Source organism: Centruroides vittatus, unplaced genomic scaffold (genome assembly GCF_030686945.1).
Source record: "Centruroides vittatus isolate TY-2023 unplaced genomic scaffold, ASM3068694v2 scaffold_464, whole genome shotgun sequence".
Taxonomy (NCBI): Eukaryota; Metazoa; Arthropoda; class Arachnida; order Scorpiones; family Buthidae; genus Centruroides; species Centruroides vittatus.
In genome coordinates this window covers 991528-1010284 of record NW_027122710.1, presented here as the reverse complement: position 1 = coordinate 1010284, position 18757 = coordinate 991528, and the positions used below count along the sequence as shown (strand labels likewise).

The window sequence follows — 18757 nt, the reverse complement described above, 5'->3', positions numbered from 1 at the left end:
ACGTCAATTAAATCTCATTAATCATTAATTACAATTAATTTGAAAAAGTAAATTAAATTCTCAAAATTTCCTCACAAACAAGGTTAAATTTGTAAGAAAATACTTTATATTGATAAAATATTTATAAATTAATTCTTATATCTGAAATTAATAATATTTTATACATATATCAATATAAGTTTATTAAAATTCAATAAAATATGAAATTTTAGCAATAACATTTTAAAATTATCCAGAAAAATACATAGAAAAGAATTCAGTTTTACATAATTTTTAGAGGGCAATTCTAACTGGGAATTCCAGAAACTAAGTTTCGAAGTTTTATATTTAAAATATAATTTAAAAATCCGCTTTTTAGTTAGAACTAGTAATATTGGTATATATTATATAATATATAAATTTATATCTACATATTCTTATATATATCTTATAATTTCTAACATAAGTATTGTATTATAATATTATATGGTTTTTAATTTAAAAAGTAATTTAAAATATTCTAGATTTATTTCTGATATTTATTATATTACAAATTATTATAAAACAAAGAATATACCTGAAAAATAAATAAAATAAAAATGTAATATCAATAAATCTATAAATTAGATTATTTATTTACATGTTTGTAACTAAAAATACTGATTTATAAAGTTTAAAAATCGATTCTTTAAGAATAAGACTTATTTTATTATCAGTTCTTTTGTAAACCATTAATTAATTAATTAAAATGTTATATTATCTTCTTATTACTTAACCACAAAATTTGTATACTTTATTATAAAATTACTTTCATTAGGATTAACATACAAAATTTACACATTTCAAATTAGTTTTATATATTAAATACTTAGAAATTTATATAAAATATATACTCTTAACACTACATATAAATGGTTACCAGAATAAAACGAGAAAATATCTCATAATATGAAAAATTTAATGAATAATGTTTACTCATCCTTTGAATAATACATAACTACCAAAACAAGTCAAAAGTTTTTCTGTTTTTAAAACATTTTAAGTAATTATACTGTTTGAAAATATAACTTTTCCTTGGAAAATTAGTAATTACACATAATTATCTGCATTATTAAACTTAAAAATTTTTTAAATAATAAATATTTTTTAACTTTACCATTAAATATTCAATTTAAATTATTAATTTTGTATAGTTTTTAATTTAAATATCCAATAATTTTGTTAAATTAAATTAAAAATTATTAATCTCTAAGAACTAAGCAAGAATTTTTGGACTCTGCAGTAATGTCCAAGATTCATTAATATTATTTAATTAAAAACATGAAATACTGTGTTTAAATTCTCAAATCATTTCCTGTATTTTATACCAAATATATCAAAAATAAATTATATATTATTTGACGTTTTTATGTTAGAATTTCTGTTAATTAAAATACAACATTTAATCCTGTAATTAAGCTGCATTAACTAAATACAACATATAATAAATTAGTAAAGAATAGATATCTAACTACATGAAATAATTATAGTACTTCGTCTACATAAAATAAATAAACTATAGGAATGAAAACGATAAGCAAAATACATCCAACTTTCAAAGAGATAACAGGATAATTAGAGACCATCCCTTCACCATCACTTATTAAATTTCTCTCTCTCCCGTTTCGAATTTAAGACAATATTTCTTTAAATAACCCATATTATACTAAAACTTTTTCAATATTCATAACCATATTATGCATAGGTATGAAAGAATTTCAATTGATACCAAATTTTTGAAAAATTTTCCGAAAGATAGCATTATTTTGGAAGAAAAATCATTTTTATCGATCCAAATCTACATTCAAAACTGCATTCCAAGCATTTTTTAGTCACCCATATATGTTAGGTCTTAGTAAATTCCACCCCATTCCATTCTAAGATTAAATAAATCGATTTTGTACACACAACTGGGACACTTACTAATATTATGAAGAGAGGGCATTCACTTTATCTAATTCAATCTGCAGTAAATTTTATCGATATATCTTAAATGAAATAATTATTAAACTATGTTGTAAAATAAATTTGATATTTTTAAAGAGGATAAAAATGTATGAAGCTATTTCTTTATTTCTTTTTTTAACTCCACAATAAAACTTAGGAAGGTCATGCATCTTATGAATTAATTTATCATACTACACGACTCGTTTCAAGTTTATGAAATTATTTAAAAACGTTCTCGGAGTTTGTATTAAAATATCTTTGTTAAACTGTCATTGTCATCAAGAACATGTCATTAAAGCACCCTCTCTCCCTCCATTCTTTCATGGATCTGTTCAAATAACAGACACAACAACTAACTCTCTATACATTAAATTTCCAGCTCAAAATCTCTGGATAAAAAAGGATGAAACGAAGATATTAATCTTAAACCAAAAGTTTTTTAATTACACGCTGTAGAATGGATTAAAACATTAGAACACACTAAATAACATTATAAATAATTTAAAATATAAACAATGATAGATATATTTAAATATTTTTCTATATATTAAAACAGGAAATTATTTCAAATAAACATTTATGATCATAAAGTATTTACAGAACAGTAGGAAACAGACAGAACCTTTAAAGTGTGTGAAAATTCTTTCATAGTGATCAAATCCGCAGTCAGATTCCATTCAAAAACCAGGGAATAAACATAAGCAAGATCACGACAACGGAAAGGGGGATAAGAATGATAACGCTTCAATCAACAATAAGTGAATGCCCAGTCTATGCGTGATGACGTCATACATTGTTAAAGGCTCGTTTTTTCTTCCCAATCTAACTATAAAGTGCCGAAGAATTCTGCCATTTACTTAGGTAGCTTTTGACAGTGCGATCATTCTTTTTCTTTAGAAAGGTCGTGTGAAAAGTATTGTGTGCCATACGGGTGCCGCTACCAATACAACTCTGAAAAGTTTTTCAAGTATTTCAATCTTGTGATTAGAAAACTATTTTAACCTTTAAAAAACACCATAATGTTTTTATAGAGACATTAACAATATTAAAAAAATTGCGAAATATCTAAGTAAGTTACTGTTAAAGTATTTATTTAAATATTTAAAAATATAAGTTAATATTGGAAGAAATATACTATAGTTTTGAACAGGTATAAAACAGTCATCATAAAAAGTGCAGCTGTTGCAAATTTTACCGTTAGAATGACTCATTCTATAATAAAACTCACCGTATATTTTCATAACTTTAACTTCACCCACTGTTACAAAATAAGGGGTATCTCCTGACGCTTCGCAACGATAGGACCCTTCTGTATCCAGATTTGTATAATTTAGATAAACTTGACCTTTAGCAGAAACAGCTAACTAATTAAAACAAAAAATAATAACATCTTTTCACTCATATAATCCACATATTATAAAATAAACAAATTTATTAAAGACAATTTTAAATATTTTTTTAAAAAATGATAAGTTTTATTAAATAATAAGAAAATAACTCGCGTTGATATCTTATAATCGTTACCCTGACACATTTTCTAAAAATATAAATACGCTTTGTCTTGCTAAAATTGTTTAAATTTAGAAACGACTTACATCAATATATACTCCTGAAGCATCATATATCTGATCTTCGATGGTATCTTTCGGTACATAACGGTAAACTTCTACATCATTTTTGTACCATTTAGTTGAGTATAAACCCTCCTGAGAATCTACAGAACAGTTTAACCAGACTCCTTCGCCTTTCTTCACCCAAGCAGGAACAGAAAAATTAATTAACTTCAAACAGTGAACACCTGAAAGCATGACATTGTAATTAAAGATAACTTCTAGTTAAGCTTGACTAATAAATTAAAGTCTAGATGATATCAAAGCTAATTTTTTTCAATTTTTATATTAAAAAAACTGAAGATTTTATTTATTCTATTCATTAATAATAATAAAAAATTAAATAGTTTTTTAAGAATTTTAATTAAAATATAAAAAGTTTTTAAACAAAAAAAATATTTATAACTGTTAAATTTAAAAATAAATATTTTAATATTTATAGAAAGAAATTTTAATGTTTCATTAAACAAATTTTTATATCAAACTAACGTATAAAAAACAATTTTTTAAAGAAAATTATTTAAAAGATTTGAATTAAAATTATACAAAGAAAGTATTCATAAATAAATAAATAAGATTTATTTACAAAGTAAAAAAATAAAATAATGAAAAAAATAAACTTCTTGAATAAAAACCTTTTAAATCTATTTTCAGTTATTAAAAATTAATGTTTAATAAATGAAGTCAAAAAATGGAATTTATTAAAAAAACTAATTAGCATTAAATGGTTAAATTTAGTAAATTTAACATTAAATATATCTAATAAAAATTTCGAAAAATTAACTTTTTACAAAGCTCAAGAGTTTTCTAAATAAACAATTTAGAAAATTAATTGTATAAGTGGCATGTATCAAAATTAAGGAAGGGTTAAATAATGTTTCGAATAACGTTGTAAAATATTACTTATAGCGATTGTATAATAAACAGATTGTAGGCATCGATAGCTGTACGCTGCACATTAACAGTGCATGACTCATCCTCTCATATCGATCTTTAATTTGGTTTCCTGAACAATTCTATGAAAACGATCAAAATGGGTAATTTTAAGCTACAAATGTTGGATACGAATGGATAACACTACATTATATTATACGTACTACATATAACACTAACGGGATAGCAGAAATTTTAAAAATTATGCTGATCTAATGCTTTTTTTTTTCGAACATTAAGAGAATGATCAAGGATATTACTACTTAATTCTTAAGCTGTTAAAATGATATTTCGTTTTATTAAATTTCCTTTTAGTGTCATTTAACTTTAAAAATTTTAAATGGCAGTTTTAATAGACTAAAATAGAGATTTTTATCATTTATGTGGTGTCATTTACGTTTCAATTAGTCATTATTCAGTTTATTTATTTGGAAATGACAAATAGATACTTTAATAGTTGTTTTAGTGTATAATTTTAATGATATTAATCAGCAAACAGAATAGAATTTACGCTAAAACTTTATAAGAAAGTTTAAGTCAACAAAGTTTGCACAGTAAGTAAGAAATTTATAAGTCAATCTGTCCTTCCAATATTTTAAAAATTTTGGTTTGTATGTTTAATAAAGTACTTTAATTACGTATAACTTACTTAATTATTATTTAAACAGAAACCAGAAGAAATTCTTGCAATTTCAAAACTGTCATTACAGTTTTCGAACTTATGAAATTGCATTTTCTACCTAATTAATGCAAATTAGTATAGAGATAGTTGTAATTGACTAAGTTTAAAGAATTTCCTGTAAGTTTATAATCACAGTTTTTAACAACTCTTCCTATATTTAGCAATTATTCAAGACAACTGCTAAATGGTTAAATATGAAGAAAATATTTACTCAGTTTATCAACTAAATCCTTTGTTTTTCGATAATCGAATTATAGAAGTATTTCGAGAATTTTCGCAAATATGTTTTCAGTAGAAAGTTCGTTAATTTATTTCCAAAAATATATAATAATTATATATATAGGCCTATATATATATAGCATATACATTATGTACTGGTGTTCTACACACATAAAAAATTCTAGCTATAATATTAATGATTCGATAAAATTTCTACTGAAGTGAGAAAGAGAGATGAAATTCTAAACTTCTCCAGCAAAATTTCAGGATTGATAAATATAATTTTAGAATTAAAATAACATAAAAATTGTCTGAATATATTAAACCCCACTTTAATCAACATAAAATCAATATAATAACAGTATAAAAAATTAATTTCACAGTTATTAATTTATAGTTAAAATATTAAGTTAGTAATTTAGATAGAGTAAAATATTTTATTTATTTATTAAAATATTATTATTTAATTTACTTTAATACGAGTTGTGGTAGTTAATAAATACATCTATACAGATATCGATCTAAATAAAAATTTATCTCTGATTTGACATCCTGGAGGAAGTATAGCATTATATTTTCAATCTATGAAAAATGAAAAGGTTTATTCAATAATTTAAATGATATAAAGCAAAAATAGATAAAGTAGAGTTGATAGGCCAAAAGAATTAATAAATGCAAGGTCATTCTACATTTTACTAACTAATGTTTGTCACTGAAAAAATAACATTTAATATCTTTTTTTCCTCTCTAAATATAAGAATAATATAAGAAACTGTTCACTTATTAAGTATTTTAATAATAAGGGGTTGAAAGTACATATTCCAGTTAAATTTTCCGACTTTATATATATATATATATATATTTTTTTTTTTAAATGAATACAATCATTTTAATAACGTATGCAGCTATAAGAAGTACAAAATTTCGATAATCTTGAACAAGAAGCGATTATCCAATAAGCGAACACCAAAAGAACGGTTAGTGTTTACAGCAGAAAAATCTTTTGATACATTAGAACTATGCTGCAATTTTCTTATTAAAGCTGACAACGCAAGAGTTATTGAAAATTAGACCAAGCTAAGATACAATAACAATTTAACCTTGATACACGTGACGGGAAGACGAAGAAAAACTACAAAGAGAGCGATAAAAAAAATTTTTTTTAAATATTTCTAATGTATTTTTAGAATTTCTTACCGTGTAAAAATCAAAAAATAATTTAAAATTGCCTAACAATAATGCTTTTCTATGGAATATACCGAACTACTATTAACAATTTCTCATACAGTTTGTAAAAGTGACGTTTTTATCGATTGAAGATTACTCAATTATTGTCGGTTAAGATGTATATGTAGGAGATTACGTAAACAATAATTCTATCCTGAATAAGTGCAGTAAAAAAGGAAATAGGCATTTAAATGGTTAACCGACTCGTACACCCGACATTGAGTACTTAAACGAAGCTACAACCTCATCAGTTAATATTTCATTAATATTTCTCCATATCAATTCTACGTTTTGGACCGCATTAAACTGGAAATATCCCATTCCAAACATTTTCTTTCCTTAATTTATAAGAATGAAATACCACATTGGTAAATAAATGTGTATTCGAGCAAAATATTGCATGGATTTCTCACAGAACGTTTAATTATGCAAGGTAATGAGATCCAAGATAAAGAAATTCAGAACTTCAAAACAATTCTTATCATTTGAACATTAAATGGAAGGTCAACGTACTTCTTTGTTGATCCACATTATTTGTGATGTTGAAGAGGAGATGGTACATTTCTTGTTTAAAAAAAAATAATAAAAAATATAGGACTTAGAGAATGATTCAGGCAATTAATTAGCCTGTAAGCCACACCCGTCTGTCGATGACAGAAGGGAAATGCGAACAATATTGTTTAAGTGTTCTGATTCATAAAATCCAATACAACCTTCAGTGATAAATTTTAAAGATGGATAAAAACAATAGAGTAAAAAATCTATTTAAAGTAAATTTTAACTTCATTCTTATATAATTTAAGCTTTCTGTTTCCTTGTTTGACTTCCTCGTTTAAATAATATCAATTTATTAAATAACATCTAATCTAAACTTTTTTTTCTTGTAGCCATATTTGCTCTTGGTTTATAAATTATAATAATTATTAATTCAAAATGGCGTGAAAATTACTCTTCCTTAATGTAACTTAAAAGTTTATCTTTATAATGGTTTTTGTAGTGATTGATGTATCAAAACTGAATAAAAAAATATGGCATGGAATAATTGTATTCTGTATTCCATTGTATTCTGTGATTTGTTGTGAATTTTCTATAGAATAATTTAAGTATAAGAGCATCCATTGGGAAAGATGGGGGAGATTATCATGTAAACCCAATTTTTTTTCTTCCTTGACAGAAATCATGCATGCACCAGATCTACCAGGGGTTAGAAATTAATGATCGTGTTAGCATGCAGGAGGGAACTAACAGTAGAGAGTCTAGTGAAACACATGCAGAGACAAACCCAAAGACAGAAGTGAAAAATTTCATTAATGCTCCAGTTTTAAGTTATATTCTTATATTTTAAACTACACGGTCAATTTGCGTAATTAGATGAGTTAAATCGAATTAATATATCATAATCTATATTTAAAATTATTAAATAGCTAAAAAAACTAATTGCTTGCAAATTATGTAAGCTAACTTAAGAGGAGGGGTGTAAAATATGTTGTATGAAAAATCAGAAAAATTTTAAAATGAAAGAGCTCATTAATCTAGATGAAGGATAAGTTTACGCAGTCAGATCTGATCTAAAAATCCCATAATTTAAATAAATTAATTTGCATTGCAAGGAAGACGTTAAAATTAATCATTTTTCTATGTAATTTTTGCAGCAGATGACGTCAGCTGGACTAGGAAAAAAAGAAAAAAAAAAAAAAAAGACAATACAGATAATCCACCCATTTAGTTGATATTTTTATACAAAATCGTTCAATAAACATATATTTTCCCCTAATTTTAAAGCACAAATAAACTTTTAAAATAAAAATAACCCCCTAAAATTACCACATTACAAAAATATATATATATACACACATTTAAGAATATATATTGCAACAAGTCAGAAAAAGGAAATATATAATTTAATACAAAATGAATAATATAAAACAAAATTAAATAATTATTACTGGTTTAAATATTCTTAAACATTAAGACAATTATCTCGTTCCACATAATAAGTTTTAATACTAGTAAAATTAGGATTATAAAGCAAAGATATACATAAAGTATACATGTGCTGATGTATATTATTAGAGGAGAAAAAAATTAATAAATCATTAATTTATGGTTTCGGATTAAAATATCGATCGGACTACTAAGAAACAAACGTAACAAATATATATATATATATATAAACACATATAAAAAAAATCATATATTTACCTGCACTAGCTATAACAAATACTATCAAAGACGATAAACTGTATGATTTATTCATGTTTCGAGTATAAAATCCTTCATATACTGTATAATTTTTAAATGGTACTTGCTTTCCAGCGTATCGACTTCTCTCTACGATTGTTCCAGACTGGTTTCCCTTTAGCAGGCAGCAGCAGATGCTGTCTGTTGTTGCGGGGAGCGACAGTCCCACCCCTGGCGGACGTCTCTATTACTAAGAGGCTGTACAGTCGTTTAATTAAGCAGACGTCTGCAATGTTAAATATTATTAAAAGAGATTGTTTTAAATATTTATACGTTCAAATAGTGAATTCACTCAATATAATTCTTTAAAATAATATAGAATTTAGACATTAAAGTGACAGAATTGTTATGTAAGAGGAAACAATATATACTCATTTAAATATGTATAAATCCTTGTAATATTAATAATAATTATTTACTAAATTATAATAGATTTATTCTACAGTGAGCATTTATTATATTAAAACATATTGACTACAGCTTTAACTACAGACAGGTGCTTGTTAAAATGTGTAATTAATATTTAATATTGTAAGAGATACAGAACTGTATAAGAACACGAGAAAATTAATATAAAACAGATTAACCTCTCAGTATTTACAAATTTTTATAAATAAATATAAAAATATTCTGTTATGTTGTTATAGAAACAATGTTTCACGTAAAAATTTAAGCCATCTGTTTAAAATCTTTTAACCTGATTTATCATCAAAACAGTTTAATAATGATAAATCTAGTGATTATAATACACCAGGAAAATCAGATTATATTAGTTCCATTCAAAATAACATCGCATTAGAAATATGTAGATATAATAAACCTCTGATTTAACAACCATCGTTAAACAAGCCGTCGTAAATCGAATTCTAATTTCCCATTGACTCAATATCATAAATTACGGTTCTGTTCCTGGATAAAGAAGCATACCATATCATACTGAAATGACCTCTAAAAATACCTAACTCATAATAGGAAATTTAGCAAGAACGAGTGGTCTACCCTTTATCAATAGCGAAATTTTGCATCTGTTACTGTTACCATTTATATTATAATATAAGATACGTGTTGTACACGAAATATAGCACTTACTTTATGTTATTATTTGTAATTTATTATTTAGGAGCATGGATTTGATCAACACATCCATTATTATTCTCAGAATTTAAACTGTTATCAATAATCTCACTGGGTTTTATGAAAGAAAAGTTTTTAAAAAAGCAGCCAAATTATTTAAATTGGAAAATTTTTTGTCTACAAAATTAATAAGATTTTTTTGAATTTATATTTAAAATTATAATTCAATTCAAATGTACAGAACAGAATTTATGGTTTTGCTATACACTTTGTATATATCTATTTTTATTCTATTGAAAAATCAATTTACTATAGTAAACAAATGCTAAATTTAAATAAAATTTTAAATAACCAAGATATCATTACAGGTCTTAAGCAAAATATAATATAAATTTATTAATAAAACATCCAAGACGAATACAGAATTAAAGATTAAGAATTTTTAATTTGTCATTCCTAATGCAATAAATTACATAATATTTCTTCTATCCTAATGAATTTCTAATTATTGTAGATTTACTGTAATTGTTAAACCATTCTTGCTATTTTTTAAAATTCTTTTCCGCCCCATGAGTACATAAAGGGTCTTTTTCAGAGTCTATTATGGGTTAGGCAAGACTCACAATGAGATGGCCGATGATGAGGGAGGGGGCCCAATATATCCGGGATAGACCACCCCAAAAAATTCCTGAGGTTATTTTGGGCGCCTGGATTCGATCCCGGATCAACTAGAATGATAAACTGATGCAAACCTCCTTGGTCCACGAGGGCCTCATACCATTCCTGTTGTGGAAAACACAATGATTAACTTTTTATTTATTATAATTAAACTTCTATTTTACAAAAAAAAAAAAAACGTGTTATTCCTGTAAAGAATATATAATCGGTTTTCTAACAGAGGGAAAGTAATGTAATTTGATGTGGGGACAAATAAACAGGAATATAAAGAAATTAATTTGAAAGAATTTGATATGGAAAAATTACTCCAAATTTTTATAATCGAAAGAATTTTTTTATTGATAAGTAATGGAACTTGACTGGCATTTTTCTTACAAAATAAAAATGTTCTATAATTGTCTTACTGAGCACAAAGTAGCAAGCAAAATTTTGCGTTTCAATACTACTACGACAGATTCGACGTAGCAATTCTCATTTTATGTTTGCTGTTTAAATTAATTACACATTTTTCACAACTACTGTTCGTTTACAATATTTAAATATTCTTATATTTTTGTAGTTATCAAGTCTGTAACTTAATACCTGTGTTTGTATTCACAGGATAATTGCATTTTACGCTTATATGTTTAATTTACAACCATTATATTCATATAATACATTAACTTATAACAAGAAATCATAACAAAAACGGGCTGAAATTTTTAATCATATTTTAAATTTATTTAATTTAAAGTATATGCTCTCCGCCTGAAATTAGTATTGTAGTGTCTTACCCTGTAATCACACTGTTCCTTTAACAATAGAGTCATGCCGGTCACCTATTAAATGCTTTCAGGGGAAAAGTTTTGAATTGAAATAACATGACTTTCGGATTGCATCACAAGTTTTTGCCCCTAAGATTTCCATATCTGGTCTCGTCTTTCATCTATCTATCTAACACAGTTCTCGAGATTAAGGAAAGACACACAAACGGATGACAGTGGGAATTTATAAGTGTGCAATTTTTTCAAATTACAGCAAATGAACATTTTTACTAGGGTTTAGTGAGTTGTGGAAATATATTTCATACATTCTATATAGAAATCTTGAAGATACATTATTGGACTTGTGTGTTAAAGCTTAAACAGACTTATACAACTCTCTATTTGCATGAATTTACGTGTATTCTGGTATTAGTAAAACCCATCACTGGCCAAGTAGATAAAACCACTGAATACTGGCAGTTGTCGTGAGTTCGGGCCGCGCCGACGGCTGGCCACGTGCTGCTTTCCTGGTGTTCTTCACGTTTGTAACACGTAAATAGAGGCCAATTTCCCACAGAAGTCGTTCCGGAAGGCATCCCCCCTCGGTAGACTGCCTACGTGTCGCAACCAAATAAACCAAACTGGTATTGGTGTAAAGATTTAGACCTATACAACATTAGAGATTTAGACTGAAATACTTTTTTATACAAACCTATGAATAATCCTAAATTTTATGTAATTGTGTCATATTTAATCAAAGTGTATAAACTTTTTTAACTCACTGAAACAGATATTGTATATTGGAAACATAATTGGGCAATTTCCTGTACCTATTATTATTGAAGTGTTCAGTTATTCACGCAATAGATTCATGCTAAAAATAACTTTTCTGGAAAAAATTGAGGTGAATAATACAAATTAGCTAAAATTTAATGAAAATATCTGAATATAAAAATATATTCAGTGACACAATTAAAAAATAAAACTCTACTTGTAGTATATAGGTAATGTATATATTTATTTATATTATTCTTACGATACTGTAAATTAAATAATATATAACACATATACATATCTATATTTTATACTTCAAATGTAAATGTATATTTGTAGGCCTGTATAAAGATCTTACGTACATAAATACAATATAAAATTTTCAGTTCTTGAAGACCTTATAAGTTATATATTTGAGTATATATTTATAATTTCATTAAATCTGAAAAATAAAGGAAAAATTCAAAGATCGACGAAATTTCGTACTTAATCTATATTATTTCATAAAAAAATTAAATTTTTTAAAAAATAAAATTCAAATTATCGAAAATACCTTAGTCTGAATTTAAAAATTGTCAAATCAGCTGGTTCTTCTACTCAGAATACTGTTATCCAACAAGTGTTTAATCTGGAAACAATAAGAAAATATTCATTAAACATAAACAAACGGATGTTATAGATGTAGATTATATACAAATTATTATACTGTTGTTAATGACTACAACGACGGCTATTTAGAAACATTCAAAGATGCCTCTAAGTATACTGACTACGAAAAAAATAAGTAAAAATAGAGGATTCAATTAAATACAATAGTCTATAGTTATATATAATTTTATGCAATATAGAATAGCTCAAGGTTAAGAGATTTTAATACTGATTCAATAAATTTTACATTAAAATTTCTGATATTGCCTGAAAATTTTATTAAGATCAAAAACTGTGTATTCATTCCTCAAACAAAACAGGAAAATGATAATTAATGGAAAGTTTATCTATCATTTCATACATCATTTTACTACAATTAACGAGATAATTGCATAATAATAGATAAAAAACGATGTTGTATAACGATATAACTAATTAATTATGTGGCATTTTACTCCGTGATATCGGAGAAATCTAATGTAATCATTTGTGAATCCATTTAGTAATGTCTGAGTGCCATTCAATAGGGTCCATCATGAATATGGCCGCACGTGGCATGAATAAGGGAAAAATGTTAATAACTTCCGCCCTCGATATTGAGTCTTTTGAAAATCAGCAGTGTAAATATTATCGCGTGAAAATAACAAATTTTGTTCAGCAAATTGTCTTCTTATATTACGCCTCCATTCTGTTATTATGGATATGCAATATTTAATTTATCAACATAAATGTCATTTACAAAGTAATCAGATTTGATAATAGATAATTCAAATATTCCTTAAAAAATCAATGTTTAGATTTAACAATAATTTCTCTTATATATTTTACGTATAAAGGACAAGTACAGAGAAAATTAAAACAGGCATCTGTAAGAGAAACTACAAATAATAGATGCTGACACAAATGTTATCCGAATTAAATAAAATGAATTAATCGCCTTGTTATATTTAATCTATATCAGTTTTTACACAACTCTGTGCATGAGAAATGTTGAAAACTCTGCAACTCTGCTAATATTTGTGTATACTTGCGACATTGTACACGAACTATAGAGATACATCTAGGCTTTAACCGTAAACTCACAAAATTTTAGAATTAGAATGATGAAACTGTACGGAAAGGTTATGTTTATCAATTTAATTATATTATCCAGGCAATTGTATATGCTTTTAAAACAACTACTTATATTGATTATTAAAGACACTTCATTTTATTATACTTCAATTGTTTGTATTTTTACTGTTGTCATGCAAGATTTTAATATAGCCTACACCAGGGGTTCCCAATCTTTTTTATACTGTGACTCCCTTTACAGGCTGTTTTTTTTTTTTTTTTGCGACGCCCTTCTAAAAGAAGATACTTACGTGTGCCTCTAGCAGACATTAAAATTACTTTATTATTCAAAGAAAATAGAATCTTAATAATTATTATTTATTAGAAAACATAACAGTACAATTAATGAGAAGGATGAGCTTGCTTTTCTAAGCATAACTTCTCAAATTGGGGCTGATGTTTTGAAATGGCTACTCTCATTTCTTTTTCTAAATTTATTTGACCTGTATTTCGACTTGATTACTGCAACTGCAGAAAAGCCAGTTTCACACAAGTACGACTTAGCAAACGGTAAAAAAACCTTCAAAGCTGTAGTACTGATAGTAGGATATTCTTGGGATTTTTTTCTCCAAAATTCAAATAGTTTTTCTTTATCGAATCGTATTTTTAGGCTTGTATCACAAGATAGTTCTAACAGATGTTCTTCATCGACTGTTGAAAGTGTAGATGGGGTGGGGTCGATTGGAATGGGTGTCTAATCCAATCGTATTGATCTAGATTCTTTGGAAAATATGTATCAAAATGGCTGCTTAATGTTGTTAAGTGTTGGATAAATATCAATTGCAAACTTAGCTCCAGATGTTGAATAGATTTTACTTGCAGAAAGCCATTTAAAACAGGAAAACAGTCAGTATTTCCTTGCTCCTCTTCTATTTTTCTTTTCCACAACAGCAACTTCTTTTTAAACGCCGCAATTTTATCAGCCAGTTGCAATATATGCGTTTCGTTTCCCTGCAGCGATTTATTAAGGGCATTTAATTTCTCAAATATGTCGCAAAGATACGCCATTTTTATTAAGAAATCAGTATCTTTAAACTTTTCTGCGTTACGATGCGATTCGATCAATAAATACGTGTACAACTAATTTTTTAATTCGTATACACGAGAGAGTACGTTATTTCTCGACAACCAACGAGAGTTACAGTAATAAAGTAAAGTTGTATGCTCGGCACCCAAATCTTCACAAAGCTTTTGGAAAATCTTGCCTTCACGGGTCTTGTTTTTAAAAAATTTACCACTTTAATAATTACAGTAGACCCCCTATAACACGGGTTCATATAACACGGATTCGTATAAAACGGCGAAAAAATTGCGATCGTATTCGTATAACACGCTAAAAGAGACTCGTATAACACGGTAAAACGTCATCGCTGACTCGTGTCGCGACAGGATTGGTTGTATCTGGACCGATAGCGGACATTGTACAAACCGTTGAGTTTAAACGCGCACTGGACCTACTAAAAAAACATTTATTATTCAACGGCCATAAAAATTATATTTTTATTAGTGATGTCTCCAAAGTTAAGTTATTTTTCTGCGAAAAATTCGCTGATCAGGAAACCCGCGTCCACCGTTCGATGAGCCGCTTCGCGACGGAAACAAGATTAAACCTGGTACTCACATGCGGAAACGGACGACGGAAACGGTTGCCGTTCCGTCGTGTTTCCGTGTCGCTTGTACTCACATGCGGAAATTACCCTACAATTGAAACGCGCCATCTGCCAGCCGTAAATATAAACAAGCTGCTATAGTAGGTAGGCCACGTGCCAGTAGTCGAAAATGGCTTCTAACGGGATTGCTTTGTTATATCAATTAAACTTTTTAAGTTTGCCTTTGATCTTATCGCAAATAAAAAAACCTCAAAAACGGATAATTTGGATAGGAAAAATATTCTAAATCGTCGAAAGTTAGCTTCGGTCACCGAATTTCAATTACGCCATTCCCAATACTTTACGCAGTAAGTTACGTCTATTTGACATTAATATTTAAATTGTATAGTAATATAGCGTATAAATGAAATATATTAGCATATTAGTGTACAAATAAAGCTTTTTAGCTTGGCGACCGCCATAGTTCGAATGCTCTTGTCCGTGATCTTTATGACAACATTGCTAAACGGCCTTCCTATTGGTCTAATTTTTGCCGTTCCGCTTTCCGCGACAGCAAAAGTTGAAAATTTTGAACTTCGTATTCCGTCCGCTTCGACGGCAAAAGTGACGTCATTTTGCAGTTCCGTCGACGGTTTCCGTCATCCGTTGCAGCATGCGAGTACCAGGCTTTAAGCAATGGCGGCGTCGAACGGTGCACACTCGGTAAGTAATCCTACAATTTTTTGTTTATAGCATAGTTTATATGGATTATTCCCAAAAAATTATACGTGATTTGGAAATGTTGAGTCAAATTAGTCTAGAATCGATTAATTTTATGGAAGAAACCCTTTCAAACAGCCGTAACCCCTAAACTGCACACGTGCCGGGCTGTGATTGGCTCATGTATTTAAGTGACTCGTACAACACGGATTCATATAACACGGAACGTATCTACCGTCTTATAGGGGGGGGTCTACTGTATATCTAACACAAGATTTAATTCAGGTGAAATATTTTTTGTAGCCAGGGCCTCCCTATGTATGATGCAATGTGGACACATTGCATCATACATAGGGCATTTTGCATTTGGAGCCTTGGTTTTAATGAGAGCTTGAAGTCCTCCATACTGCCCTGACATTGCGCGAGCTCCATCCGCACACACACCACACAGTTCTCCCATTGGATGTTATTTTCTTCCATGTATGAATCTATGATCGCAAACAAATCACTAGCCTTTCCGGTATCAGTCACTTCTTTGCAAAATAACAATCCTCACATACATTTGTTTGTTCCATGTACCGCACGTAACATATTAATTGAGCGTCATTATTACGGTCTTTCGCTTCATTCCGTTGAATGGCAAATAAACCAAAAAGTTTTTCCAGGATTTGCTCATTAATGTCTTCATCTATGTCTGAATGCGATGACTAATCGTATTGTTAGAAAGAAGAATACTTTTTACTTCTTTAGCCACCGATTCTCCAATCATCACTGATACCATATCAATTGCCGCAGGTAAAATAAGATCTTCAACAATCGTGTGTGGTTTTTTCATTTGGCAATACGTTGAGCGACCTTGTAAGAGGCGAGCAGTGCTTTAGAGGGAATAGAAGCTTGGAAAACAAGGATGTCGACTGATTTTTCAGTTCTCGCAATTTTCTTAGAAAAAATCTCGCGGTTTTCCTTGTAAATTACTGCGAGTTATTTCTAAATGACGTTTCAATTTATTAAGAAGCATACTTTCGGCTGCCAGCACCTTATGACAAACAACACATTGGGATAGTTCCACATTTCCTTTGCTAACGTAGGTAAATCCAAAATCTAAATATTGGTCATCATATTTTCTGTACTTTTTTCGTATTTTTAAAGTTTTCTTTGTACTCTTTCCCGAGTCTTCGACACGTTTTCTATTTATTTAAATAAAGTTATCCATTTTACGATGCGTAAATTAAATACAACACACTTGAAATCAAAACACTGATTTATCAACGCTTGTATCGACGAAAACAAAAGACTGAACGAAAAAGCGGGAAAATGGAGGAGCGGGGTGATGAGACGCATGCGCCGCGCACTCATTCATTACGTCGCGTGCAGGCGACCTGTGGGTATCGTCTCGCGACTCCCCTAGGATAAAGTGACCAGACGTCCCGCTTCTGGCGGGACAGTCCCGATTTTTAACAATTTGTCCCGCGTCTCGCGGCGTTTTAAAAAAGTCCCGACGTTTTGAAAGGATTAAATTTTTGTCAATTATGTGTCAAACTTGCGTCTCATGTTTAAGTTTCGGTAAAGATCGTTTCATATTGTGGCTATACGCCATATTAGATATATATTCTATCCCTTGTAGAAGTTTCCTTCCCAACCCTTCCTACTTGGGTGGTTGTGACCAATCCAGTGGCGTAGCAATCCCTCCACTTTAAGGGAGCGACAAAATTTCACAATAATAATAATACCTAAATAAGGGAGCGGCGAAATTTTCCTCCGCCCCGGGCGGCTGACACCCACGCTACGCCACTGGACCAATCCCGTTAGAACAAAAGAGAGGAATGTGAACCTGAGGGCTGTGTGTGTGAACAATGGGCATTCTTTGCCGGGACATTACATGGTATTGAACATTTTCATTGGGTCATGTTAAAACAAGAACTTAATTGGAAAGATGCAGTGGCGTCGCGTGGGTGTCAGCCACCCGGGGCGGAGGAAAATTTTGCCGCCCCCTTATTTAGGTATCTCAATTTAAAAGACTAAAATATACAGTAATTCTAAAGAACTTTTCGGCAAGAACAATCATCATTATTGTGTATTGTACAGGTGTATTGTATTATTATTATTTATTGTGAAATTTTGCCGCCCCCTAAAAGTGCCGCCTCTGCCGCCCCCACTACGCTACGCCACTGGAAAGATGTGCAAAAATCATTCGATCATATGAATTAACATTTTCCAGATAGCAATATTTCCGAAAATGATCTTTTTAATGAAGTATCATTATTAAAAAATATATATATTGATAAGGAAAAGGTTAAATCTTTGGAATCACCAAAAATCTCAACAGAGAACAAATGGATAGAAATATTTCATCATTTTGAAACAAACTATGTTCCATACAATAACGCATTAAAAATTGTGGAATGTGCACTGTCCTTACCAGGAATAAATGTGTGAAATCGGGGGGTGCCGAATAAGTCGAACCCCTCTCGATTGTCACCAATGTGTGAGATCCCGGGGGGTAAGAGTTTGTCGTACCTCTTTTTCCGGCGTCTCACTTGT

At 28.8% G+C, this 18757-nt stretch overlaps 1 protein-coding gene across 2 annotated transcripts in view; it reads right to left on the bottom strand.

Moving 5' to 3' along the window:
• The window catches only part of LOC136989311 (synaptogenesis protein syg-2-like), a 36721-nt gene extending 27652 nt beyond the window's left edge, over positions 1-9069 (bottom strand). For both annotated transcript variants that reach the window (XM_067287433.1, XM_067287434.1), the window contains exons 1-3: positions 8839-9069; positions 3561-3763; positions 3194-3329 (exon numbers count right to left, since the gene is read on the bottom strand). In XM_067287433.1, the coding sequence (XP_067143534.1) occupies positions 3194-3329; positions 3561-3763; positions 8839-8893 (394 nt within the window). In that variant the 5' untranslated portion in view covers positions 8894-9069. The remainder of the gene's footprint in view (positions 1-3193; positions 3330-3560; positions 3764-8838) is intronic.
• Between the last annotated feature and the right edge of the window lie 9688 nt (positions 9070-18757).